The sequence below is a fragment of the Helicoverpa zea genome, chromosome 12 (assembly GCF_022581195.2).
Source record: "Helicoverpa zea isolate HzStark_Cry1AcR chromosome 12, ilHelZeax1.1, whole genome shotgun sequence".
In the NCBI taxonomy this organism is placed as follows: Eukaryota; Metazoa; Arthropoda; class Insecta; order Lepidoptera; family Noctuidae; genus Helicoverpa; species Helicoverpa zea.
This window is the reverse complement of record NC_061463.1, coordinates 12659966-12687399: the sequence shown is the minus strand read 5'-3', so window position 1 is coordinate 12687399 and position 27434 is coordinate 12659966. Positions and strand designations below refer to the sequence as shown.

Below are 27434 nucleotides of genomic sequence, written 5' to 3'. Positions count from 1 at the left end.
GAACCTTTCTAACATTTTATTAGAGTTGTCAGTATGTCCGTGTACACAGGTGTACGAACACGAAAGGCGTCAATCCGGGGCAATCGGCGCCTTCGCCTTCAATATAGTGTTAACCGGCTTTGTGGAGCCCCGGCAAGCTCCGGCAAGCCCCGGCAAACCCCGGCAAAGTCCCGGCAAGTCTCGGCAAGCGCCGCCGGGACACGGGAAACATGTGAAGGATTACATAGACCGTTATACCTAGCGCACTGCACTCAAATGTTTCAAGAATTTATATAGCTGCTTTAGAATTTTCATAAAAATGCAGTTTTCTATACCAAACAGTTTTTGCAAAAATTGAAAGCATTAGATGGAATACCGATATTCTCTTATAATTGGCTTTTTTAACACAGTTGATTATAATGGCTTCTGACGAAGTACCTAGTCGAGGTCCCAATTTCGGCCACTTTCAAATCGTGGGAAGCGTTCAATCGAAAATCATCGATCGATGCTATCGTCCGCGGATATTCTTATTTCCAAAGGAAATTGAAACATCGGTGGACGGCAGTGCGAGCCAGTAATGTGATAGGATATCCTGATCAAACCAGTTGTTAGCGGTGTTTATGTACCGAACAACGCGGTTACATAAATAGGTTTAATTATATACCTAGTCCGCTGTGTATGTCTCTTGAGTAAGTTTCATGGGAAAAAAATAATCAAAGGGAAAGGAAAATTTTTTACTGATTATTATTGCAGTATTATGAAGACACTGAACTGAGCCCATCCTCATACTGTCCTAAATAAAACCATGATCCCTGTATCCATTAAAAAATAGTAAGCAAATAGAAACGTTACTAAATCCATGAAGCAGTCCTATAAAGTTTCCGTTCATAAATCTCTATCAGGCAGTGTGAAATGTTTACGTAGTAACAAAGCGACTCAAACAAAGTGTCCAAATAAAAAGAAAGAACGTTATAATCGCGGACTATTAAAACTTCTCCATTGAGACGCCCACTCCGCGTCCACTCCGCGCGCCGCACATCGCGCGGTAACGTTGCGGTGTAAGCAGTAAGCATATTACAACTTTACTCGCGACAAGTGAAATAAATACTTTTTGAAGACGTTCGCGAAGATAAGGCTTTCAGAATTTATCGTCGGAAATATTTTGTTGAGGAAGTCGAAAAAAGTTTGTTTTTCCACAGTCAAGTTTGAGGACATAATTGCAGAGACAATATTGAACATTTGTTGGTAGATCTAGATAGGTAATTGATATCAGACAAAAGTCTTGAATGTTTACATTAGAAATTGAGTGCTTGATAGGATGAATAACGTTATTATGTCTACAGGAGATAGATAGACACGATGTTGGGCCTAAAGCCGAAGTTAGAGAAGTGTTCAGGTGTCGGTGACGGTCCAGCAGAGGAAAGGGGTTTAATTAGCCAGGCGGGACAAGTTGCCGCGTGAGCCAGTCGACCGGAATTACTGCCATCCAGCACTTCGCTTTTAAAACTTTATTCAAATGCACTGACTTAATAGACGCTATTATGTTAACTGTAGAAAAACTGGACGTCAAGTTTTATATTCCTGCATCGCAATGTTGAAACTGTTACACTTTGTATTTCTAACGGCCAGTTTCTTCATCAAAAGTTAAAGTTAAAGTTATGGCTAAAGTAATGTCTAAAGTAAAAGTAACGGTTAAATTCAATTTTTCTATTAGTTTTACTGTCACTTTAGCCTTGAAAAAACGAATTTGACCGTTACTTTTACTTTAGACATTACTTTAACTTTAACTTTTGATGAAGAAACTGGCCGTAAGAGAATTGGATTTAAATTTAATTTAATTATGCAGTTCCACATTTGGAAAAACTTGGAAGTTTCTGAATATTAACGGCCAGTTTCTTCATCAAAAGTTAAAGTTAAAGTTATGGCTAAAGTAAAAGTAACGGTCAAATTCGTTTTTTCAAGGCTAAAATGACAGCAAAACTAATAGAAAAATTTAATTTGATCGTTACTTTTACTTTAGACATTACTTTAGCCATAACTTTAACTTTAACTTTTGATGAAGAAACTGGCCGTAAGCCTGTCACAAGCATAAACAAATTGCCTCTCGTAACATGGAAGGCACACATTTTGATATATTAATTGAAAGAAAATATTCGAGCCCTTCCTCAGATAGCGGAGCATCATCTAAAACTTGAGAGACAACAGATTTACATGAAAACAGGCACATCACAGATACGAACACCAAACAAAAACGCAATTTCCACACCATTAAAACTTGCCCACTTGTTGGGACTTTCCGCACTTGCAGCCAATTAACCGAGACCCCTGGAATCCCTCACAGTTACCTCGGCTTCACCCGCGATGCCCCCGCGAGGGGGGGCGAAGGGGTTCTAGACAAATTGGCCCTGGTACTTCGTTTACAAGAGTTCTCTTTAAAAGAAATGGGACGGTGTATTTTGGTGCCATGTTTATTTAAGTATTGCTCGGTAATAGGTGGTACGTAGATGCCGGAATGCGAATGAAAATATTTTTCTTGTTACCCTCAAAGCGAGCGCAGTTACCGCGGGTTTATGACGAGAGATGAGAGCGAAACGGAGGGAAATTAACACATAGTTTAAAATTTTGCTACAACACCTTTTAAGTCCTTTAAATATGTTGGCATTCGAACAAAGAATGTTCTTTCTCAAAGGACAGATCTGAGTCCACTGAGGTCGTGCAAAATTGATCGAAAAACATAAATTACATCTGAAAGGGAACAAATAAAGTGCATTAGATGACAGCGCTAGTCACCCGAGACCGGTCCGTACCCGTCACACACGTAAACCAGTTCCAACTTTTAATACGATCGCAATCGGATCCGAGTCGTACGCGTGTCGTCCAACTTGCTGATAACTTTTGTGAATAATTTCACGCCTGATTTACCTACATTAAAATATTGCTACGTCTATTTGCAGAAAAAAGAAAATTTTGGGTTACCAACTTTAATAAACTGTTAGATATTTGAATACGTAGTTTTTATTGATTCTCTCTTGGATTGCTTACGGTATCGTATTAGTTTACTTAATGAGACGTATTTCATTTAAAAAATAATGTAAAAAGGTAACGTAGATGTTATTTCGGCTCATTAAACAACTTATATTTGACAGTTTAAAATTAAGATGTAACCTTCCCAGAAATCGATGCCAGCTTTATTTCTTAAGTCTCAGCTTTCAACTTTCTTAAAACACGGCGACTAAAACTTTAGTATTAGACAAGTTCACAAGAAACAACAATAAATGTATTAAAACTTCCTGAACTTAATTATCGAGGCAAGGATTATTATGGAGTACAATATCTTGGATATTGTTTGGAGTAAATCCTTATTGTTGGTCAAGCTATGACGTGGACACACAAACATACCACATACTCCTGTAATATAGCGGTAATCCTTCACATACAATACCGGAGCATGTAGCGACCAGTGAATAAAGGTGTAATATACAGACCACGACACGATACGCCACGTTATCGACTATCATTCTCCTTTGGCCTCTATCTTCTTACGGCAAAGTCTATGTGATGACAGACGCATGTGTCATTATTATAAGACATTTTCTCTCTCGACACACGAACGGCTGTCATGGAACATCCTTGGCAGTCGTAACGGTTAGTCAGATGCCAGTTAGTCTGACACCAGTCTAGCCAAGGGGTATTGGGTTGCCTGGGTAACTGGGTTGAGGAGGTCAGATAGGCAGTCGCTTCTTGTAAAACACTGGTACTCAGTCGCATCCGGGTAGACTGGAAGCCGACCCCATCATAGTTGGGAAAGGGCTCGGGAGATGATGACTGTTAACTGTAGAGGTAAGGTTGACATAAGGCTGAGTACTCACTGCAGTCGGCCTCGTCGGTGCCGTCGACGCAGTCCACCTGCATGTCGCAGCGGTAGTGCGGCGGGATGCAGTACGTCTTGTTGAACACGTACTGCCCGCACGTCAGCTGCCCGGCCTCGCATTCTGGAGGAGCTGAGGAGGAAATAATAAGGCAATTAATATTACATAAGGTAAGTATACAAATGAAATAGTGTGATGTAAAGAGGGCAATGTTCTCCACAGGTGTTTGCTACTTTTTTAAGGATAATATCATATAATTTTGCCACCCAAAGATAGACCCCATAGACTGCGTAGAGAAAGCTAAAGGCGTTATGTCCGCCATTGTACTGAATGTGCAAGAAGTATTTAAATAAATAAATATAATCTAAGGGAAAATGACAAAACATCTCAATGTACGAATCGACCAGAAAGACTTGTCTCAATCATTTTGGTAACTACTTATTGGCAAGAATCTTTAGTAATCTAAGAAGTCAACAATAACAAATCTTACACATCCCCTAAACTAGGCTCGCAGATAAATCACTTATTTCAATAAACTCTAGCTTAACAAATCATTTAACCACACCCGATTAAACGTTATCACCGAAGCCTCGAACCCCACAGGTCTGCCTCACAAAGGTTACAATCTCGTGAGATTCAATCCCCTCATTGGAAGAAGGTTCCTGCAATCAACGTCCTCAATCAATCAACACGTGGGTGCTTAGGGAAAGGGTCAGAATATCTATTTCCTATTGACTATTACGAAATCTTTAAGTACGGGTTGTCTTGCGGATTTCTGGCGCAATATATAGTAAAAGTTTTCATATTAAAATATTATAAAACTATATCATGGTCTTAAGTTCATCTTCATACTAAATTGTAACTAAATCGGTTCAGTCGTTCCGTTGGTGAAGACAACTCGTCACATGTGACGTGACAAACAGATTTACAGTAATTTGTACAAGATGAAACGGATAATCTATTACCTTTAGGCTTTACAACCTGATTACCTAACTACAATACCTACTAAACGTAATCAATAAGCCTTCTGTCGGTTATCAGGTGAGGCGCCTCGCCTCGGCCTCGTGCCTCGCCTCGAGGCGCGTGTATAATTGCGGCCAAGCAAATCGAGTTTACGCTCAAACGCTCAAATAGTTTGATTGAGCACTCGCATCGAAATGAGCTTGTCGCCACGCTGCACTCAATTTAACTTCATGTTGGCGAATCAACTTGGTTATAGTAGTTAGTAGTAGCCTTATCTATTATTGAGCTAATTACAAAAAAACATCTAAAAATTAAATTATAAATTTAAAAAAACCCCCGACCCAAAAAACTACGCAATTAAACCCTATAAAAAGCAAAAAATAACTTTAAACACTACGTAAGTACCAACTAAAGCATGTCAGACTAAACTAAATGTTGTCGTGTCGGGGGACCGCTCTAATTTATTAGCCTAACGTTAGAAGTAATTATATACTACTACATTATATATACTACTTATAACTTTGTATATAATTGTGTTTACATACGTGTTTTTTTATACGAATGTTGTAATTAGGTAGGTATCATTTGATTTATGTAAGTATTTTTAAAGGTAAAAAGCGGTCCCCCGACACGTCAAAATTTAGTTTAGTCTGACATGCTTTAGTTGGTACTTATGTAGTGTTTAAAGTTATTTTTTGCTTTTTATAGGGTTTAATTGCGTAGTTTTTTGGGTCGGGGGTTTTTTTTAATTTATAATTTAATTTTATTTCACGCTTTTTGAAGGAGCTCCTTAATTTTTCCTTCTTTCATTTAATTTGATCTCGGCCAAAGGAAGCTGTTTAACAATCCTCATGACAAACTGGCTCTGGGAGAATTGCACAGATTGAGAAACAATAAAGACTAACCTTTGGTCATTCTAGATTTTCAGCAAAACTATAAATCGGTTTATCCGTTTCATTCCGGCATTCCAGGGTTTCATCCGTCACATCCCATTTCCAGCATCAGGTTCGCGTCAATTAGAAACATGAAGAGGACTCGTCAAGACAAATTCAACGAGCCCAAACTCGATGCGTTTACTAAAAGGCAGTTCAGGGTTACGTCTCCTATCTTCGTGCCCTAACAGCAGACCAGCTCAGTGGTTCCAGAAGACATTAGTGTTTCAAATTTCAGATCCCACATATGCTTGCAAGTAACTGAGCGTGTAACATTCCTATCACACCTATCAAACGAGCTGATAACCTTGAAGACCTGAACCGATTTCCACCAAACATAGCTAAGAACACTCCCGAATGACATTCCTTTCAAACAAAAAAAACCGCATTACAATCGGATCATCCGTTTGGGAGCTACGATGCCACATACACACACACACACACACACACACACACACACACACACACACACACACACAGACACGTCAAACTTATAACACCCCGTCGTTTTTGCGTCGGGGGTTAAAAATAGCCTACGATATTGTATTCCCAGAATTAATTTGCAATATTGAGCGACAAATGCCATCACGTGAACACTAACCTCCCCACTCAGAGACATTTAATGGTTACTTAAGCCATTATTTAGTGAAGGATTTCTATGACATTCCGTAACTAAGGAGTGACTTAAGTTATCATTAAATGTCTCTGAGTGGGGAGGTTAAACTCAATTACGTAACTAAAACTAATTACAACAACTAAATTCGCAATACAAACTGCAATCAAACAGACAAAAGCATATTTGATCGCGTGCAGACAGCTTGTGAAGCTGTCGTGACGTCACTGAGAGCTAAGACTTATAAGATTATACACACTACTGGAAAGTAATCAAGCTACCGTATATTAGCACAGTAGGACTGTAGAGGGCCTTAAATCTGTGAAAAAAATGCTCAAAATAAACTACAATTAGTATCTATTTTAAATCTCATTGGTCAACAAAGCTACGAATCGCTTTCACTGACTCGGGGACTACAAATCGAAGTTCGTAGCACTATCGCTACGAGGTTGCTACGACGTGCTACATCGCTGCTACGCGGCATACGATACGAACGTAGTATTGTTTACTGACTTCAAATTTTAATCGGATTGTAGCGGAACTTATAATAATTTATAGAATTTAAAATATTTCTCAGTGTCTCAGTAAACAATGCAAGCATATAAAATTGCACTTTCATAATATTACGTGCTAACATATTTCTGTAGTCTCACGATATATTACCGTGGGCGATGTTTTTCTTGCAAGTTATAATAGAAGCTGCGAAGCCGTGTGTTCGTGTCGGCGGTAGTTACCCGGGTGGAGTCAACTAGCCGGATGCAGTCCACCCGGGAAATCTACAGATGGACGCGAAAAACTGCACCGCCATTACTCACGTGCAGTAACGAGGAAAGCTCGCTGTTCACGCCGCGATCAGACATGCGACTATTGTTATAACTTCTACGATGTACTGGGAATATTTGTGTTAATAACAACATAGTGTAACTTAACTTTTTAACTCCTTTCTTTTCGAACTAAATCCAAATCCAAAACTTCGATGAAACATTGTTATTTAGAAAGACAAATCTTTTATCATGACCAAACATTATGTACATGGTTTTAGACAGTAACGTGTTTTCTAACTGAAACGAGCCAGTAAATAAATAAATAAAAATCTAAATATTTTATGCATAGAATCTTTAAAATTTTCAAATAACATTAAGTCGACCAGTCTAGTGGCGGCGTGAACAGCGCGCTTTACCCGGCATGGGACAATTATTTCTGTTGAGTGCGTCTGTGCGACTGATTGATCGCGGCTGTGTTCATTGCGATTGTCTGGACGTGAATGCCAATTATCATCGCAGTGTTGCTGTTAATTACCACTCCTTTTGCAGGCGAAGTTTTTTATTAAATTGGGTACGTCTAGGATGAGGAATTTGGTGGCTGTTGGAGTACCTAGCAGCTATATTTCAGGGCATATTTCTATGCAAGTCATGTGCTATCAATATTTGGTCTTCCTCTTTCAGTACAAATGCAGTTGATATGAAACAGAATCCCATACAAAGAATGACTTTCACTCTAAGCTCAACCCTACTAGAGAAGAATAAAGGCACAGATGCGACAAAGCAATCGTCCGGCGTCGCGCGCGCCACATAAATACACACTTATCTCTCTCTCGTAAATATGTGATTTATTTTAAATTGTTTCCGATAGAGATCTGCTGGCGTGCGTCCACCTCCTCATGCACCCAGATGCCAAGTGATGCTCAGCATAGCCAAATCCTTGCGCTGGCAACACTGGCGGAGGAAATGCCTGCCTTTGTGTTACTGTAAGAATGTGTGTGATTGATGGAGATTGGGTCCCTGGCTGAGTTTAAATAACCGAATATAAAGTAGAAAAGTATGTATTGTCATGTTGTAACTATCAACGAAGGTAAAAAAATAAATGTCCCCGCTGTATTGATGGAGCAACTTTGTTTTATTCAGTAAATAAGCTTTCAGATACTTTCCGTCTTACCACAAAAACTTTTTAACGTCAGTTTAAGACTTGTCTAAAAAAATGTCAAATTATGACGTTGACATATGGTTCATTTTGGAGCCACATTTTTTTAGACAAGTGTAAAACAGTTGTTAAAGTTTTTGTAGTAAGGCCATTTAGCTTTAGATAGAAGCTAAAACTTCAGCTCAACAATTTTTATTTCAGCTTCATTTTCAAAGCAGAATATATCACGAAAAAACATCGTCGTATAGAGACAAAATCTAGTGGAGTTTAGCATTAATCTAATAGTGAGTAGTAAAGAGTCGAGCTAACTGTCGCCCATCCATTGTGCGGTAACTGGCCAGTAACGAGTTCTCGGGAAAAACTGCGCACAAGATACATTGCAGCGCGCGGCGCCGCTTACTGCACACACGTACTAGTGCAAGCTTACTGATAACTGGACCGATGTGTCGAGTGGGTTTAATTAGTTTTTAATCATATCAGGAGTGTATGATCTTATATTTATAAGAAAATGTTTGAAATCTATTAATGTGTCGTACAACAGCGTCGGAAGTATTCCGTCGACTGTGTCCAGAATTCCAAAAGAAAGCATTGAAGGCTTTTTCATTTAACTTGAAAAATTACAGCTTTTTGGTAATTAATGGTACTTTTCTCAGCATTTTAGAGAATACATGAATACTACATCAATAGGTCGATGTGGTGTAGGATAGTGAAGATTATCACAATAATGCGTCGATTAATGTCCCAGTCAACTAATCCGGTTTAAAGACTTAACTAGAAATATAGCTGCGGCACTTCTCGTGAACTATCAATCAACAAGCTTAGCGTCAATCCTCTTGTAAACTATACCGAAATTTAATTATTTGCTAATTCATTATAGCTGTAATCAATCAAGGGCGTAATCGAGTCGAAATTAATATTCAAAATCCTCTGAACATTGCTTTATGAGAAAAATTATAGCCGCCACAGAAAATTTTCAACACTTCTGAAAATCTCACGTTTGCCAATGTTTACGTTATTTTCAGCACTATGTATTACTTTCAATGTTTTCAGCACTGTCAACTAGCGAGTTAACTCATTAATATGTCTAGTATTACCGCATAAAACAAACAGTTGTCCCGTGCTCTAACCCACTGCAACAATTCGGCGCACGCGACGGATCGTGACGGGAATTAATGCCGCGTGCAGATTGTCCTAACCCCGTCATTATTAATAGCCACATACTGTGCATACTTCATACACTTTATACCGCTATATCGGAAATGATACAACCTCCTCTGTACCACTGTTTCCAATTTTGTGCCATTAATTATTCTTTTTGTCAGCATTTTGCCATTTCTGTTTTGTTTCGGCTTTTATTCAATCAGCAGTTTCACCTGCACTCTAAATTCACTACATGGTCGTAACGGATTATAAAATCTCTGTCCTACCTCAAGCTATTATAATGTCAGATAGTAGGTATCTTAATCGCTGCAGTCATTATCCCGTTATCTGACTTACAAAGAAAGTTTACTTCTTACGTACTGAGTCGTTACTTATAAGAGTTTAATTATTTAGCAAAGTTTGACATACCCCTATGTACGTATGTGTATATGAAATACAATGATTATGCTAAGTAGTGGTAGAGCGATAGATAACACTGCAGTGACAAGTGTCACGCCGCCAGAACACGCAAATATTCGTGCCGGGAATTGATTAATTGCCGCCATTAATGATTCAAATGGCGTAATTACACCACTCTGATACAAGCAAGTGTTCAGCTTCCACCGAGTGTTGGCGTATCATATCATAATCTATCAGTTTTGATTGTAATGGAAGGAAATGTCACGTCATTAGAACATTCACGTCTTGCATTTCAAAAATTGAATCTTAGCAATATAATAATTAATAGAACTTCATTTGTTTTATTACGCAAGCGACTAAAGCGTGAATTATTGGATTTTCCCAGTGGAATTTCCGTAGCAAAAGGCGCTTTAGTCCTATTAACAAGCACTTCAGTTTAACCTCCCAGTGTTAACCAGAGTAATGTTATGCCTGTAGAACATTGATGTAAGCGTCACGCAGTTAGAACACAACAGATCACGCGACAAATTAATAGTGTAACAGCGTGATTATCGATGACGTGATGACGTGTTCCCGTTCAAGTACACGTCTTTGTGTGCCCGGCCGAGTGCACTGCACTGTACTTAACTGTCCCACTGTTACTGTCCTTGAGTGTAACGATTCAATAGCTATAACCTAGTGTAATGGCTGATATGTGGAACATTTAATTGTTATGAAGTGTTAATATACTAGTTTACTAGCTTTCCGCCTGCGGTTTCACCCACGTCCCGAGATAACTGCTTCCCGTAGCCGGAGGGTGACAAACATCCGATGTCCTTCTCCCGGGTCTAAGCGTTTTTCCCTCTAATTTTCAGCTTAAACGGTTTAGCCATTCTTGAGTTTAAAAAATGTGTAAGTAACACGACTTCCTTTTATACCTCTATGCCTATATAGATTTAATGCATGATTTCTGACCATGGTAATTTACACAAAACTAAGAACATAAGTTGGATGTGTAGGTAATATAGTTTTGCTATTGACACTAAAACATTACGAAACTTTTAGCTCTTGGGAATAATGCTCACAAAGTTTTTCTAAGAACAGTAGTTTTAGTACACACGGGGATACAAGTTCCTCTTTCATTTGGCATATCATATCATCAAAAATATACGAAACAAAGCCTACTATTGTCACGCATAACAGAATTTACTTAACACTACGAGGAAATGATAACTAACTTACTTGCCTCATCAGGGAATTATCAGAACTTCTATGTTTTATAGAAGTTCTGACAGTTATGAGTCACGTAGTAAAATCAATAGCACCGGTCTGACCACAGGGGCAAATAGTGAGGGCACTAAAACAAGAGGGTACTTCCTACGTGCTGTCAGGGACACATGGAGGACACACGTGGACAGTTTGAAGGATACGAGGTACACTCATGAAATGAAAAGCTTTGTCAGTTTTCAAGTAAATTACTTTCAGTTGCAGATTCATATTACGTTTTTTTCTAAATTATTACAGCGTTCCACGTGGGCTGTTTAACGATTACTGCATGGTAAAATCGTCTTCAATATCGACTCAAAAGTAACACTTCTAGTATATCACAACTTTACTTAACAACATAGAAAACGTTATGAAAATATAGCAATACAAAAAGTATACGCAACTCGTCCACAAATCGTCAATAAATAAAATAAGGCTATGTACTCACGGCACGACTGGAACTCGTCCTCTCCCTTCTCGCAGTCGCGCTGGTAGTTGCACACCCACAGCGACGGGATGCACTTGCCCTCCGGACATCTGAACATGCCACTCGGACATATTGTGTCCCCTGTGGAGTAAAACAATTGCTTTATGACTTGTTTACTTCATTATTTATGTAGAAGACAACCCGATTAAAATGTTTCTAAAATTAAAATTAAAACACACAGGAAAATCATACTAGATTTAAATCTATTGATATAGCAAGAGCCCTCTAGTATACGTAAGTGCATAAAATAATCATAGGTAGTGAAATACAAAAATCTCAAGAAATAATAAAACTAATAGGGCCTTACTACAAAAACTTTAAACCCTGTTTTACACTTGTCTAATAAAATTTTGGCTGCAAAATGAACCATATGTCAACGTCATAATTTGACATTTTTTTAGACAAGGCATAAACTGATGTTTAAAAGTTTTTGTGGTAAGACGGTTTAAGTCTAATCTAACCCAAAAACAAATAACTAATAAAAAAACAACACGCAATAACCATCTACATAATCAGTACAGATTGTGGTTTAGACGCACGACGCCGCGACAAATCGCGCGTGTGTGGCGCGCCTTACCCCAGCTGCTCAGGTAATGTAATCAGCTTACGTCAATTTGTCGTGTTACCGTCACAATGGAGTTACGCGCTGCACGTGATGCCGTGACGTACAGTGGAAACACACCCTTAAGAGGAACGTTACGTTTCGGTTGTTGTGCCTGCCATAAATTGTTTATAGAATCTTCGAAGGGGTTGGTTTTGAAAGAAGTTGCAGTACTTTAACCCATATATGCCCATAGGGTCGATAACGACCAAAATTATGCCGATACCGTAAATGCATGGTGACCGCGAAACTGTTGATTAAATTTTGAATAAAACGCCATCTATTGATTGGTACAAAAACTATTTTGAAGCACGAGATAGTTTTGTTGACAGTTCACGACAATTTAGAGTGACAAATAAAAGTGCAAGTTTATGCTTGTTTATTTCTTGAAAAAGTGTGTGACCGATCGGATGCAAATGTAAGTATTTTGTGTGTATTATGTTATTTTACCGTAATAATAGTTTTTATAGGATATCGAATGAGTGTTTCAGAGTAAGAGATATTGTTTTTTCTAAAATAGTATATTTTTATATTCACAATCGGGTGATATATTTTCTTGGGTCGGTAATGACCCTGTGGGCACATATCATGTTTTATAGGTATTGTATTTTTTGTATTTTAGGCCTCGACACGTACTCTCAACACATGAAATAGCCGATGCCCTGGAGGCCTTTGACGACGATGAAGATGTTCAGGGCATCGATATTTACATGGATCCGCCTTGCGATGGTACCATATCGGATGGTGATTCAGGTGAAGAAGATTGTGATAGTCTGAATCGATTGAATCGTCATCAATTACTTGCGCCGGCTGAGATGGTATTACGACAACGTGATGAACCTTTTGAAGATAATACAAGTATCGATGAGGTAATAGCCAGTCCTAGTCCTAGTTCTGAGCACCTAGAATCCATTTCCACGCCATCGGGACCCAGTCTACACAGGTCACGACGTTCTCGTCCAGTTGAGATACCGACGATGATCACGGATTCAGAACGTTCTTTTTCGAATGTGCGTACCAACAGGACCCCTAGGGGTGATGGCCCTTCTTCAGAACGCAGTAGACAGGCCAACATGAGGCCACGTAAATGGATAAAGCGAGATCTTTGTACTCAACAAAGTGAGTGGTCACCTCCACTGCCACGAGCAGTTCTAACACTCACCAAGGAAAGTGAACCAATAGAGTTCTTTGAATTATTTTTTAGTGAAGATGTTATAAGGTATATGGTCAGGCATACCGTAATGTACGCTGTTGAAAAGCACAACTATAATTTCTGCCTATCGGGGGATGAACTGAACTGTTTTATAGGTATAATACTTCTCAGTGGTTACTCGCCTTTACCAAGGCGGCGTATGTATTGGGAATCCAACGAGGATACGCACAATATTTTGATTGCGAAGTCGATGAGGCGAAATCGTTTTGAAGAGATTTTTAGATATTTCCATGTTGCTGACAACAGCAACCTACGTAAAGGAGATAAAATGGCAAAAATTCGGCCTTTGTTCAACCTCATGAACAAAAAATTTCTAATGTATGCTCCCATCGAAAAAAACATAAGTATCGATGAGTCAATGATACCATATTATGGACGTCATGGCTGTAAGCAGCACATACATGGAAAACCAATCCGTTTCGGCTTCAAAGCATGGGTGGCAGCGACTCGCTTAGGATACTGCTTACAAGCTGAGTTATATGAAGGAAGATCTGAAGCGCGAGATACAGGCCTAGGGGAACATGTTGTTACTAAATTGACGAATACAGTCAAGACTGAATACCCTGATACACCTTTTTCTGTTTATTGTGACAACTTTTTTACATGTCCCAGTTTACTAAGTTCTTTACAAGAAAAAAACGTAAAAATAACTGGAACTGCTCGTCAAAATAGAATAGACAAGTGTCCACTAATGGATGCTAAGTCTTGCAAAAAGCAGCCCAGAGGATTTTATGATTACAGATTGGACACAAATGATAAAATATGTGCTGTACGATGGAATGACAACAACGTCGTAACGATGTTGTCAAATGAATTTGGAGTCCACCCTGTTCAAAAGGCACGTCGATATTCAGTTGCTGCTAAACAGAAAATCGATATTGATCAGCCAAATGTTGTTCACCAGTACAACCGATTTATGGGTGGAGTAGATAGACTTGATGCTAATGTCGGCGTTTACCGGATTGCCATCAGAGGAAAAAAATGGTATATGCCCATATTGATGTGGTTGATTGACGTCGTTGTGAACAATGCTACTTTACTCGCTAGATCACACGGGGCAAACGTAGACACTTTGGAATTTCGTCGATCTATTGCAAGAACTTTACTCCTGAAATATGGGAATATGAGATCTCAACCTGGGCCACGTCAGCAAGTGAGAACAAATGTACCCGTTTCTGTTAGAAAATATTCAGCTCAACATATAATCCTCACCGGTCAGGTCAGAAAACGATGTGCATTATGTAAAAATAAAACAGTCAAAATGTGTCGTAAATGTAACGTCAATTTACATGACAAATGTTTTGCTGAATTTCATTCGTAGTGTACTATTTTCATTATTCTGACTTTTTTTATTATTTCTAAAATTATCTGATGTTATTACTTAATGGTTCCTAATAAAGACTGACTAATATAACTGTAACGTATTATTATTTTGCTGATTCTCATTCCATTCTATTGAACGACTTTTTGTGCCCAAGGGGTCGTTTACGACCCGCTGAAAAAAGTGTTCTTCTCGTACTGAAAAGGAAATTCTACTATTACAGGCCTTATATGCAATCATTTATACTTAACATATGTAAAAATCAAAAAAATCGGTGTTGAAAAAAGTTCTGGGCATATATGGGTAGGTACTCAAAGGTCACTTACTACTAAACTTGCATAAGGTGGCAAATTGGAATAGCCTTTTCCATTATCAGTGGATGCTGCCTCCAAAATCACTTTCCCAATAAATCGTCGTGATATCTACAGTTATCACCAATTTACTGAGAAACTTTTGACAAGTCGCTGTTCTCAAAGAAACTTAGTTGTGGTCAAATATTGTAAAGTTAAATGTTAAGAACGGAATTAAAGGACTTCTGAAGACAAGACTTTTAAAATCTGTTTCATCTCACTTTGTCCTTTGTGAGATCATTTGGTAATTTGATACAATGTTAAAATGACGACAAAAGTTTACCTTGAAGTAAAGCCTTCTGAAAGTATTGAGAATAAGTTCAAAGTTTGTTGTGAAAGAAATAATTATTTGAAGTAGATAATGCCCTTTGTATAGCTACAATGCTAATAATATCTACTAAACAATACAATAAGTTTTCTACTCGCCATATAGATGAAACAAAACACTAACTTTCCTGAGCATGTCATGTATGACACGAGGTTTCATTGGCTACTTCTCTAACTTATACATAGATATGGTTATGTCAGTTGGCGAGTCCCATGGTGTAAATGCATTTTTTAAGTTTTGTTCAGCACGGCTTAGGTAGTACAATAATAATCCATTTCAAAGTAAAATTGTATTTAATGATCATTATTAGTGCAGATATTTACTGAAATCCACAAGCGGAACGCACACCTCATTACTTGTAATTTCAGCGAACTATTTTATGAAAATTGGCATCCACGAAATCGTCTAAGTACATTTACGATTCACAAAGCTAGTAAGCGTAGCTTTTTCCCCACATAATCCCGACAAGCTTGAAATACCGCATAGATGCAGAGGGTTATTCCCCGACTAGCCACATTTCGGGATTCCCGGCGCGGACGGATAATTCCTCGCTCATCGCCGATGGAAACAACGCTGCTATTAATTAATGCGAGTGTCGATTTACTGGAACTAACGAGCTCACGTGAGGTGCTCGCCGCCGCCAGAGGGGGGCCGGCCAGGAGCGGGGGGGGGGGGGGTGCTGGACGTGTTGAAAACTACCTAACTGTATGATTTCGTTTACTATGATTACTTTTGTATTCTTTGTTGGGGAGGATATGCAATAAAGGTAGTACTTTCAGCTGCACATGTTTATAGGCTTTAAACGGTTTCCAGACATTACAAATAAAGCCACTTTCTAACTGAATTTATGCTAGAACAGAAACATTAACAAAACATTAATGTTCAAAACACAGCCCTTATCCAGATTCAATTTGAAAACGATTATAATCAGGCAAGCCCAGTAAATACGTTTTGATGCCACGATATGCGTTCGCAAATTGGTGGTTTTCATATCGGCTTAGGTCGCTGATTACGGCAACGCTATTGGGTAATTAAATGGCAACACTGCTGGAGTTGCCACGTGCAATATTTTAGTTATTGAATGAGCGTTATTATCTGTTTGTGTGTAATACGATTTGGTATTGTGTTGGACAATACGGTGCGGTAACAATGAGCTAATTATGTTCGGGAATTTGATAGATTATGCTCAATTTCATCTTACGTTACAATTGCTGTTTGTGGACAGATCAAGTAAGCTTATCCCGGATTATAAAGAAGCAGCTTAATTTTTTTCTTAATTGAACAAAATATGTAGTTAACAAAGAACTCTTAAAACATCTTAAATGGCGATCTTAAAGACTCACTAAATTTAGTTAATTTAAGATAATTCTGTCGGAACAAAAGCACTCAAAACAAGAAATAAAAATATAAAGGGCCAATGTTTACGAGACAGACGATAATTTACTTTGGCGAGGAGAACATAAACCGTCTGAATTATTATAAGATTTCGCGAACATTAAGACGAAATTAACTTGAATATAACAAAGTTGAGGATTTCTTACAACTTGGTCCGAGTAAGAGATATCCCTATGTCCGAAGACTTTCCGCAGTTTTTGTACGCGGAAATTAATATCGCATTACCGCTATGTAATTTGGGAATATTAGATAGCATCGAGTCTGTTTCGTGTTAATTTTCCTTTTACTAGCAGCTATTTCAGGAATGTCTAAATAAATTGCAGTTTAGCGCACACATATGATTAATCATTACTTATAATTTATACGTAACTCTACTCGCATTTACAGATAAATAATTTAAACGTGGATTTTGTGTTCAGTAAGAAAGGGTTATTTATTTTTTTACAATTTAACATCAAACCTTTTTCGACAATTCACAACCATCTTACTGCAGTACATAAAAACCTTGAGAAAACCTCTCTCAATAACAGCTGAAACACAAATATTTAACTTGAAACTTGAATGTTCAGCATTTTCCTGAAGCGGCCGCTTTACGAAGCTTATAAAGTGAACACGATACTGTTTAGTGCGTGTAACGGAACGCGTTCAGGGAATAATAATGGCCGACCTGGAGTGGAAGGCGGGAAACGTTACGGAGCCCCGCCATCACCAACGACCTAATAACAAGCGTTTTGGTTACAGAAGAAAATTGTCCCAGTAACATTATCTCGTCGTTGTACGCGGGTCAATGCTCGCCTGTCAATCCTATACCATTTATTTGTATCATGAGTACATAACTGAATAAATTAATGGACGTTATTGCTGCCGACGTTTTGACAGCCACAACAAAAGCTTTCATGTCCATATCATGGCGTAGGTTTTAGGATACCGATACGGGATAAATGTTTTAAAATAAGGATCCATTTTTTGTTCCAAAGCTTATTTAATCCTACGAATAAATAATAACAAGTAATATTTGGCTTGCACTACTATTATTTGGGCAGGGGATGTAAATCCACACGTCCGCAGAGGTCGCAGCGACCAGCGTTGAATAATGGCGCCAATCTCACGCTGTTCGCGCCACGCAGATTTGAATTCAGAACGGAGAAAACACCGATTGATTTACAGCCAGTAACATTTTCTAACGGTTTTTAAAACGCGTGTTTTAAAAGATACAAAAAGTCCGCAGAGGCTCCGGTATTTCAGGATTAGCCCAGTGATTTATGACTATGTGAAGCGCTATGTGGCCGCTATTTCAGTAAATATATTTGATTACAAAAACAAAAAAAAAGTCTGTTAAAATTACTATTTTCCCCAAAAACCTCGAAGTATCCTATATACCTACAAATTATGTAAAGGTTAAAACATTCACCTTGGCGCAGTTCACGAAACCCGAACCCAATATCTAACTTCCCGAAAGCATCATTGTAAAATAACGTGTAAAATATCGTTATTAAAACAGGTCTCGGCTAACACGGCCGTTATTGCTCCGGGGTCGATCCCGAGCCGACATTTATACTGAAACAATTCCCTCGCACTACTTGAAAATTAACTTCTTTACCTTCTCCCAACGTCGCACAGTTGTCTCCCAGTTAAATGAAATTCATTGTGCTGATTTCATTTTCTTATGCTTTTTTTCCAGTGCAGATTTTTCTTAGTCTCGAGCACTAAGAAATTTTTTCTAAGAAGAGCCCAGAGTTTTAAAAACGGTTAATAAAAATTTATTATATAACGTGGAAATAGCTACAACAAGTAAGTTTTCCAAGCACGTCTTGCATCATAATAACATCCGAATTTCCTGAACAAATAAGACCGAAATAGCGGCCAGCCAAAACAAATTTGGCGCGAAAGAAAAAACATTACTAATACATATCAATCGTTGTTACCTGATGTAATGAAGCGTCCCGACACGTATACACGCACACACGCGCGCCGCTCGTACACACACGTACGCCGCTCACGTACACACACGCCAGTAATAAAGTGTGTAATGCGGTACACAATTATGACACATGGTCGGCGAAATTGGTGTGTTCTAGCATTACAAGTCAAAGAACACTGTTTATTTGGAGTAAATTAGACACGATACTGACACGTTCCCATTTCGCCACGAAATGTGTACGACGACGTATGGAGCTTTTCTCGGAACATTCGCAGTCCGTGCGATATTACATGAACTGTTGTTGTACGTTTATTATGAGTTTCTGTCCTTATTACATCTGGATTATCTAGTTATTAGTGTTATTCTCTTGTCTTCCTGATAGCAACTAATTATTACTGGCTGTGCAAATTGTGAACGATGAATTTCAACGAAAGACGCTTCTCGTCGTTCCACAGCTAGTTACGTAGACAGTATTCGGCCATTAATTCAATAAGGCGAGTATCAATGTAAGTAGTGTCTATTTACCTTAACACCGGCATTTTGCTGGCTCGTTAGCTCGCCGGGACCAGCGCCATCTTTTATTCAACAGACCGATGAACGACTCAATGTGAACGAATGAACGGGCGCGGATTGACGAGCGTCACAACCCTATACAACTACCACTTACAGCTTGAATAAACCTTCTTTATTCGCCATTAAGGTCGGTTTTACTGTAAATTAAAACAGTAATAGGGTTGTCAATTTTGATGAGCGCGACTTGAAGTAGTTTTATTTATGTTTAGACGAGCGTGAATGGGTGAATTTACTTTATGTGTCCCGTCTATTGAATTTCGTAAAGATGTAAATTGAGTCGCAGAAATCAGATGTGAGAATCAATTCAGCAATATGCATTTGAATAAGGGTTTTCGGACAGGTACTGGAATATCATGATTATGGAAATTGGGGGTTGACTATGACTACCATTCCAAGTGTGTATGGATTCACGAAAATTTAAAAGTTTAGAAAAGGCCGTTATATCCCACAACCTGCAAAAGTTATGAAGAGTTCTCATTTCCTTTCCCTTGAAACCGAAGCTTCTGAACAACGTTGTAATCAGTGAGATAAAACATTATCTTGCTGAAAACTCCGAGTTTTGTACCGCAGCTTGCGAGGGGAGATGTTTTAAATCTTTTTATGGTGTTCGCGATTGTTTGGTCGTTATACTTCGGCCGTTCAGAGAATGCGTTCCTGACACCTATCAGTTAGTCACGACTAGTGATGGGCACAACATAACACTGAGTTCGTTACCGTTCCTTCAAAATGAACCGCCGCATTATTTTAAGATTATTTTCGTTTTAAATTGGCGGAATCATTTGTTTTATATTTTAGTTATTTAAGTGGAAACCAAAAAAAGGTAATATTCATATAATAAAATTGTTTTATTTATTCTTTGTTACAAGTACATTGAATTGAATGTGCGAACAGAATATTAATCAGACTCCGATTTGCTTGAGGAGGTGGTGTCTTCATCATCATCTTCGCCTACATGTATAATTATATTATTATCAATAACAGAATCAATCCTGATATCTCGGTCTAACAAAAGCCGGGTAATCAAATAAAAAAAGATCGAAAACACTTGAAAAACGTGGTCTATGCGCACGAAACGACAACGGACGACTGTTTTAGCGTCACAAAATGGCGGCCCATAACGCCATTTGGGGTTACCATTTTTAATCTAAGTATAAAAATGCGGTTTGGTCATAGTTTTATTTTTATATTTCATAAACGTTATAATTAAGTCTTATAGTCCATTATTTTCCAATTCTTAAAAAGAAAATCAAAACGTATTATTTTATATTATAACTGTATAAGAACAGATTACGATACTTGCCTGTTATTTTTAGCACAGCACTACAAAATATAAACCGCTGACATAACCTTGTAATAGCGCAGTATAGATTTAGAAAAATATTGTTTACCAAGTTATTTGACACTCAGTTTGGCACAAAATTATAACATTCATTGATTATTGATATAATAATGTTGTTTTAATGCTCCTCAATTGTTAAAACGGTAAACAACCAGCAAAAATATTTTTATCGTAACTGCAACGCCATTGCAAAGTTACGTCGTCAGTTCAATCGCGACGTGTCAGGAACGCATTCTCTGAATGGCCGAACTATAATATCAACATAATATTTGGCAGAAAGTCTGTGAGCGTTACTGAACAAATGTTCGTCACGTTAAATGGTTTACGAGTGAGACATCAAACTTTTTATTGCGTGTTTACGTCGTCTTTAGGCAATTTTATTGCGACAGTGTTGCCAAATATATTATCTATTTACCCTTACTTTTATTCCCTACTACATAGTGCGACACGCTCAATAAAAGTACGCGTTTTACAGAAGAGGAATTCGAAATAGAAAGGAATATAGAAGTAAAAAATACGATGGTCCCGATATTTCGTCAACTTTACACAAGTAACTTTTAAAGTTTAATCAAAATGATGACTAGTAAAGTACCTAATATTTTAACGACCAGACAAAATTCCAGTAGATATCAGACATACTAATAACGCTATTATAATTCAATCACAAATTATACGATCTATTACTGGAATGTTTATTCAAGACAAACACTATTTGAAACCATGAAATAACCTGCCAGTCTGGTTGAGGAACCAAGTGTCATAAACACAAGCCCTTAAGGTTCATATTTCGTTTTATGACAATTATAGCTATTCTAGAAACTCTAAGTGCTAATTCTATCTAAGCAATTTGACAGACAAAGATTGTTCCTATCGATTAGAAACAGAATAAGCTGACAGATGGTGCCACTTGAGGTCACAAGTGGGCGTCCAAAGAAAATACAATTAGAGACTTAGCAGCCAGGATCTGAAGAGAGCAAACAATCGGAACAGACCTAACTTATTGTGATTTCAACACTAAAATAGAATTCTAGGATCCTTCTAGGATTGCTTATTAAATTCCGAATAGATACTGAACAATTAATCTGTGCTAAATTATATGCTGGATGTTAAACCAATGACAATTAGTTTAAGTACTTTGCCTAAAAAGTATCCGCTAAATTCTTGTACATAAAACTAAGTTTCCTCAAAAGGACATCAAAAGAGTTTTTCCAAACAAACCTAGTCTTTAACATCGAAGCAAAACGCGGAGAAAACTTTGACTTCCCTAATTATATCCTTCGATTGAATAATCCGGTTAAGAGGGTCTCGTGCAGCGGTCGCGGTCAGAATCGCGGGGACTCTAATTACCACTTTGCACTTAATGCCTTAAGTCCTGAGCTGCCGACGTCTATCGGGTCCTCCGACCGATCGGTAACGACCCGGCTTTGTCTCGGATCCACATTAACTTTTCAGCTAGCTTCGAATAGCTTCACCTAATTTACTTGCGAATAAATTAAACTACTTATTTAGAAAAGTTTCATCATGAATAAAAAGTAGTTGGCCTGTATTATAAATTGTACTTGAAACTTGGTCCGACTGTATATAGTTTCAATCTTTTTGAATGCGAAAGAATAATATTTTAGAGATATCGAAACCACCGTACGGTTCTAGAAATAAAAACTCAAAAATATTGTAGAAGTGTTCAATTCGTCGCAGGCCCCCCGGCTATGGCGACTGAGCTGCGGTTCATTTCTACATATTTTCTCAAAAGAGTAGCTGAACATTATGGGATGCAGATTTTTGAAGATAAACTTTCGTTCAAAATTCAAATGTGAATACTTTGGCAAGTGCGATATTTTGTGTAACTGTCAGCGAGTCATATGGTGCGGAGCTGTGCGAGGGGGGGGGGGAGGCTGCGCTCGTCACGCTGATAAATGAGCCGCGTGAACATTAAGGCGGCGCCACAGGTGGCGAGGAACTGCCGCTACCTGACGCCCACAGCCACTCCTCGCGCACTTTATTTATTCCTATTAATTAACATTTTCTATGAATAATTTAACTATGCAGTGTTAAGTTTTACGGGGAAGTAGTTTTCATCAAATGGTTTTGTATTATCTCGTGTAGGATAGACTCGGTTAAACTCGATTTTTGAGCTAGAATAACAACGCCAGCAGGTTCAGTTTATAGCAACTTAAAAAATTGTACCAAGATTTTCTAACACGAATTTTGGGCTAGATTGTGAAATTTTTCGAAAAAGTCTAGTGCTGGATTTGCAATTTATAGCTCAGAGGCACCAAATTCCCAGCACATTGACAGCATTCAGAGCATTTTCGAAGTAAAAGCCCGAGGGCGGAGGCTCCACCATGTTGGCGGAAGTTCTGGAAACGCGGGAAGCGTTACCGGCTTCCGCGCCGACGCACTTCCGGCCTGCACTCGTTATTGCCAGCTGGTACAAGGGCGAAGGGTTATTACTCACGTTATAGTCTTCGGATCACTTTAATGTGTCGGACTCAAACGACTTCAAGTGTTTCCGTCAGCGCGCCGCGTCAGAACCTCATATCGATTCACCCTCGCATCAAGCGTATAGAAAAATTACTCAATTTTGGGTTCTGCTATGACGAAGTGAATTCAACAAAAAACAACGGAGTGCTGTGAATAATAACGGAAGTAGCCATTTTAGCTAAAACAATAAAAATCTCTCCCAACTAAAAATGTGGCAGCGTAAATTACGAACGAGAAAATTCTAAAATGTTTTGCTTACAGATTTAACAGTGTTTTTAAATGAAGGAAAAATGAATAAGTATGTGTCGGTGGTCGCTCGTGGCTCGCGCCGAGCCGGCCAGTCGGGCAGCCGCGGCGCGTCGCCGGCGTCGCTAATTTATGCGATTGTTCAGCGTATCGCCCTGATTCCAACCGCGCCAAACATAAATACTGCCTTTAAAGAGTTCATTCCTTTTAATTTATATCCCCCCGTTATGGCGCGGAGATTAAAATGCTCGTGTTAAGTAAATACTTTTGTTCCTGTAATTTTAAATTTAAATTCTTTTAATACTGCAGCCATTGCACGATTGAAGTTGGGATATAACTTTTGGGCTTACGTGAATATAAATGCGCAATTGCATAAATAAGTTCTCAGTTATTTACTTGCAACTGAGACTTTTCTGTAAGTACAATGCAATTATAACTTAGGTATATCCAAGTTATTGCCTAGATTAAAACTTGAATCACCTCACAGCTGGTTACAATCGAGATGTAATCATAATTACAGAACTCGCTCAAACCGATCCTGATAGGTACCACCATTACCGAGAAATTCGCGTTGAAAATGAGCCCTAATTACTTAGACGGCTCAGTATTATCACTGACCTCAATTGTTTCCATCATTTCACTCGAGGTATTTATAAAACTGTTTCTGTGAGCAAGTGTGGGTATCTCGGGAGCCCAGGTGCTTCAGATAAGGCCAGTAATAGAGCACCTTATTTCCGAGTGCCGTTTTGCCAGACTGCCGAGTCTTGGTAGATAGTTGTGTGATATGAACAAAGATTTACAGAAATAATGAACTTGAGTAATTGATTATGATTATATGTATGATGCAGGTGCTTTGATGTAGTTTATCAGCGTTTTATACAGAAAGAAAGATGTACTTATTATGTAACTGCCTCGTGTATGAGAATCTCAATAAAATGAGAGACAACATTAAAGAGAATGCAGAAATAACTCACTTCAATAAAATGAGAAATAAGTAGCGCTGGTTGCGTTACTCATATTGCACAGACATAATAATGTAAGAATGAGAAGTAATGGCGCCCAAACGTGGGACCGCACCGCTACTAGGACACTCTCATTATTTTCGTATTAAGGCCTAACATATAAATTCGTAAGGCAATTTTCAAAATTCAACACGTTTTATTTGTTATTGGAGTATATTCGCGTACGAAATGTTGACATCGCAAATGGCGCCCAACGTGGGACTCGTACAACTGTATATAATGTATTGCTAGCAAATGTTGACAACGACAAATAACATTATGAAAATTGAAGCATCTTTTGTTTCATTTGGGAAATGAGTAGCGTCAGCAGTTTAAGTGAATCTATACTGCTTAGTAATGTCCACGTAGCAGAAAAAGGTTCATATTCAGGCTTTCAGGGTCGATCTCATTACGAAGTTCAGGGTTGTAGACGTCCGCAGAGTCTCTATTTAAACAAAAATGTATGAAAATGTGAAAAATCTGGTAGATGAGTGTCGGCGCGGCGTGTTATCAGGTGGCAACCGGAGATGTCAGCTTTATCTGTGTTTCAATCCGCTCGAGTGCGGCCGAGTTATGATTTCGTTGTTCACAAGCTCCGGGGTGTGGTACTGGCGGGAAACACTCGCGGAATTGAAATAAATCAAGGCAACATTGCTCGGTATAAGTACCTATAAAAATCCTTAATATGGATACCGATCACCTTTATTTTCATCATTTCGATTATAATTCATAAAATAGATTACATAAGTTGTCTCTAACGATATAGATCACCCATGTCTTATCCCAATTATTACTATGTTAAGGTCATAAAACTTCTTAAAGGTTTATAAGCAGTTCCTCATCTACGTCAGGACGTAAGTAGTGATTGACGTTCACCCCGCTGGCTCTCACACATTACACTATGTCACACAAACACAGCGGTGAACAATCTCGCAGACAACAAAATAAATTGGCGTCTCGCGGGGATTGTTTTTAAATTTCGTTACACAAACACCCACTGTGTCGCACGCTATATGAGAACGAGACAAACTTACACAAAAGTAACCCTGCGAGAATGAAACAGAGCATTTCTTTTGTAAATGACGTTTTGGTTGTCGGCGGAGTAATTCGCATGACAGTAGTTAGGCGCGGTGTCAGCGCTAACTCCCGGGACACGCTTTACAATTGGTTTTTGATTCACACTCATTGATACTTCCAGAGAATTTGCATCATAAATGAAGGTACGTTTGATGAACTTTGATGAATCCGCACAAACTCCTTTTGTTTGAAAAGTACGAGTTTATTCAGATACTTTAGTTAAAAGATTAGCAGATTATTCATGATCTTTTTTAAATTCCATCATAACATGGAGATTCACTAAATGAGATTGAACATCATTTACTTAATAATCTTCTCTGCGAGTGAAATACTGATTTTTTATTCGTTTTAAAAGTCTTTGAGGAGCGTGTCATAAGTTAATGATATCGGGCGCCTCGATAATTCGATCTGCGGTGAGGACGCGCTAAGTTCGCTCATCGATCACAAATTGAATCGCTCATTTAATAGCTCCACCAAGCGCCACAACGCAACATCACGCCACACCACCGCCACGCCACGACGTGCCACGCCAAACTTACTTCATACTCTTCTACAAGACTTTCAATTTGCTTTGCAAGCGGCTAGGGGAAATTAAAATGTTCATCCTTTGTTGTTGCTATTAGATTGACTATTATCGAACTACAAACTAGTTAACTGTTAACTTTCCATAAAAGATTATTTATTTCATTTCATGAAAGGACTAGTCCTCTGTCTAATAACTCAAAATATCCAGATAACAATCAGCTAACAATGTATAAAATCAGCAATGTAATCATTTGAACTACTGTAAGATATTTTCAGTGGCGAAGTGAAACTGCTGAAGTTAGATGAGTATAAAGAATCTGGGCGCATCACTCACTTGTCGCTTTTTAAAGAATCTTCGTAATATTATGAGATTCTACAAATTAAGTTCTAAACGAGCGCATTTTCTTCGTCATTAGCTTTAAAAATATTGGAGATTTTTGAAGGAGACGTTAGTAAATGTTTGAAAATGCTTTGAGAGCCAGTTCAAATGTTTTTATGAAGAATGTGTGCTGCCTCAAAGTAAAGAATTGAGAACTTTAAGCAAACAGGGTTTTGGTTTGTTTATACTGACAGTCGGTAAATACTTCACAAAAGATTCAGAAACTGATAGAACTAACTAAGAAAAGTAATACTGTAGAAATAGTTTCAAATAGCTTTATTTGGTTGTGTTAATTGGTGAAAAGCAATGAACACGAAATAAAACTATTCGATATGAATCGGCAGCTGATTGCAAACGTTTGACTAATGAAAGTGTCGTGAATGCTCGCGACAGACGAGTCTATATTAACAAAGTTTTAAATTACACATGTTTATTGCAAAACCGAACAGTTTCGTATAGGTTTTACATTTTTAATGAATGGGTGGAAATGGCAGCGTGTGCAGTGGTCGCCAAATAATCATACAGCGCAAAGTTATCGATGTTGGTGAATAATTGCTACCTACGGACGTTCGGACAGAATCTAAGCTTACTTTGTGAAGCTTATTTTTTCTTTTGACTTTCATCATTTTATGCATATATTAACTTAAATGCGTCTACTTGTAATAAAATTCCCTTATGTTTGTTTATAAGTATATCGTAACTACATTACGCCAATAACAGAAATAACTTAATAGGGAAAGTAAATTCACTTAAAAAGATCTTTAAATAAAATTCCGATACTTAGGTGGTTGTATTGTACGCTCATTTTATTATGTTAATCGACTCGCCAACGCACCACCACACAGGTCGACAGTCTGACAACGACTGACTCCCCACCGCTCGATCCGGTATTTATAACCGAGTGACGTATGCGCACGAGGCGTCATAATAATGACATAACCTATACAATGATGCACATGTACCTGCATACACTACATCTCTCCCTTGTTGTTTTGATTTTAACCTTGTTTCAAAAAGTTCAACAATCAAACTCATAAATATTTTGGTAATTTCTTAAAGATCTATCAAACACCTGCAGCACAACAAAACCACGCTATCAGATCAGTCCACCGATCA

The 27434-nt window shown here is 38.2% G+C and overlaps 1 protein-coding gene across 4 annotated transcripts in view; it reads right to left on the bottom strand.

The window, feature by feature from the left end:
* The window catches only part of LOC124635102 (low-density lipoprotein receptor-related protein 2), a 208897-nt gene that overhangs the window by 22664 nt on the left and 158799 nt on the right, over positions 1 to 27434 (bottom strand). For all 4 annotated transcript variants that reach the window (XM_047170891.1, XM_047170895.1, XM_047170893.1 and 1 more), the window contains 2 exons: positions 11530 to 11649; positions 3849 to 3980 (listed from right to left, as the gene is read on the bottom strand). In XM_047170891.1, the coding sequence (XP_047026847.1) occupies positions 3849 to 3980; positions 11530 to 11649 (252 nt within the window). The remainder of the gene's footprint in view (positions 1 to 3848; positions 3981 to 11529; positions 11650 to 27434) is intronic.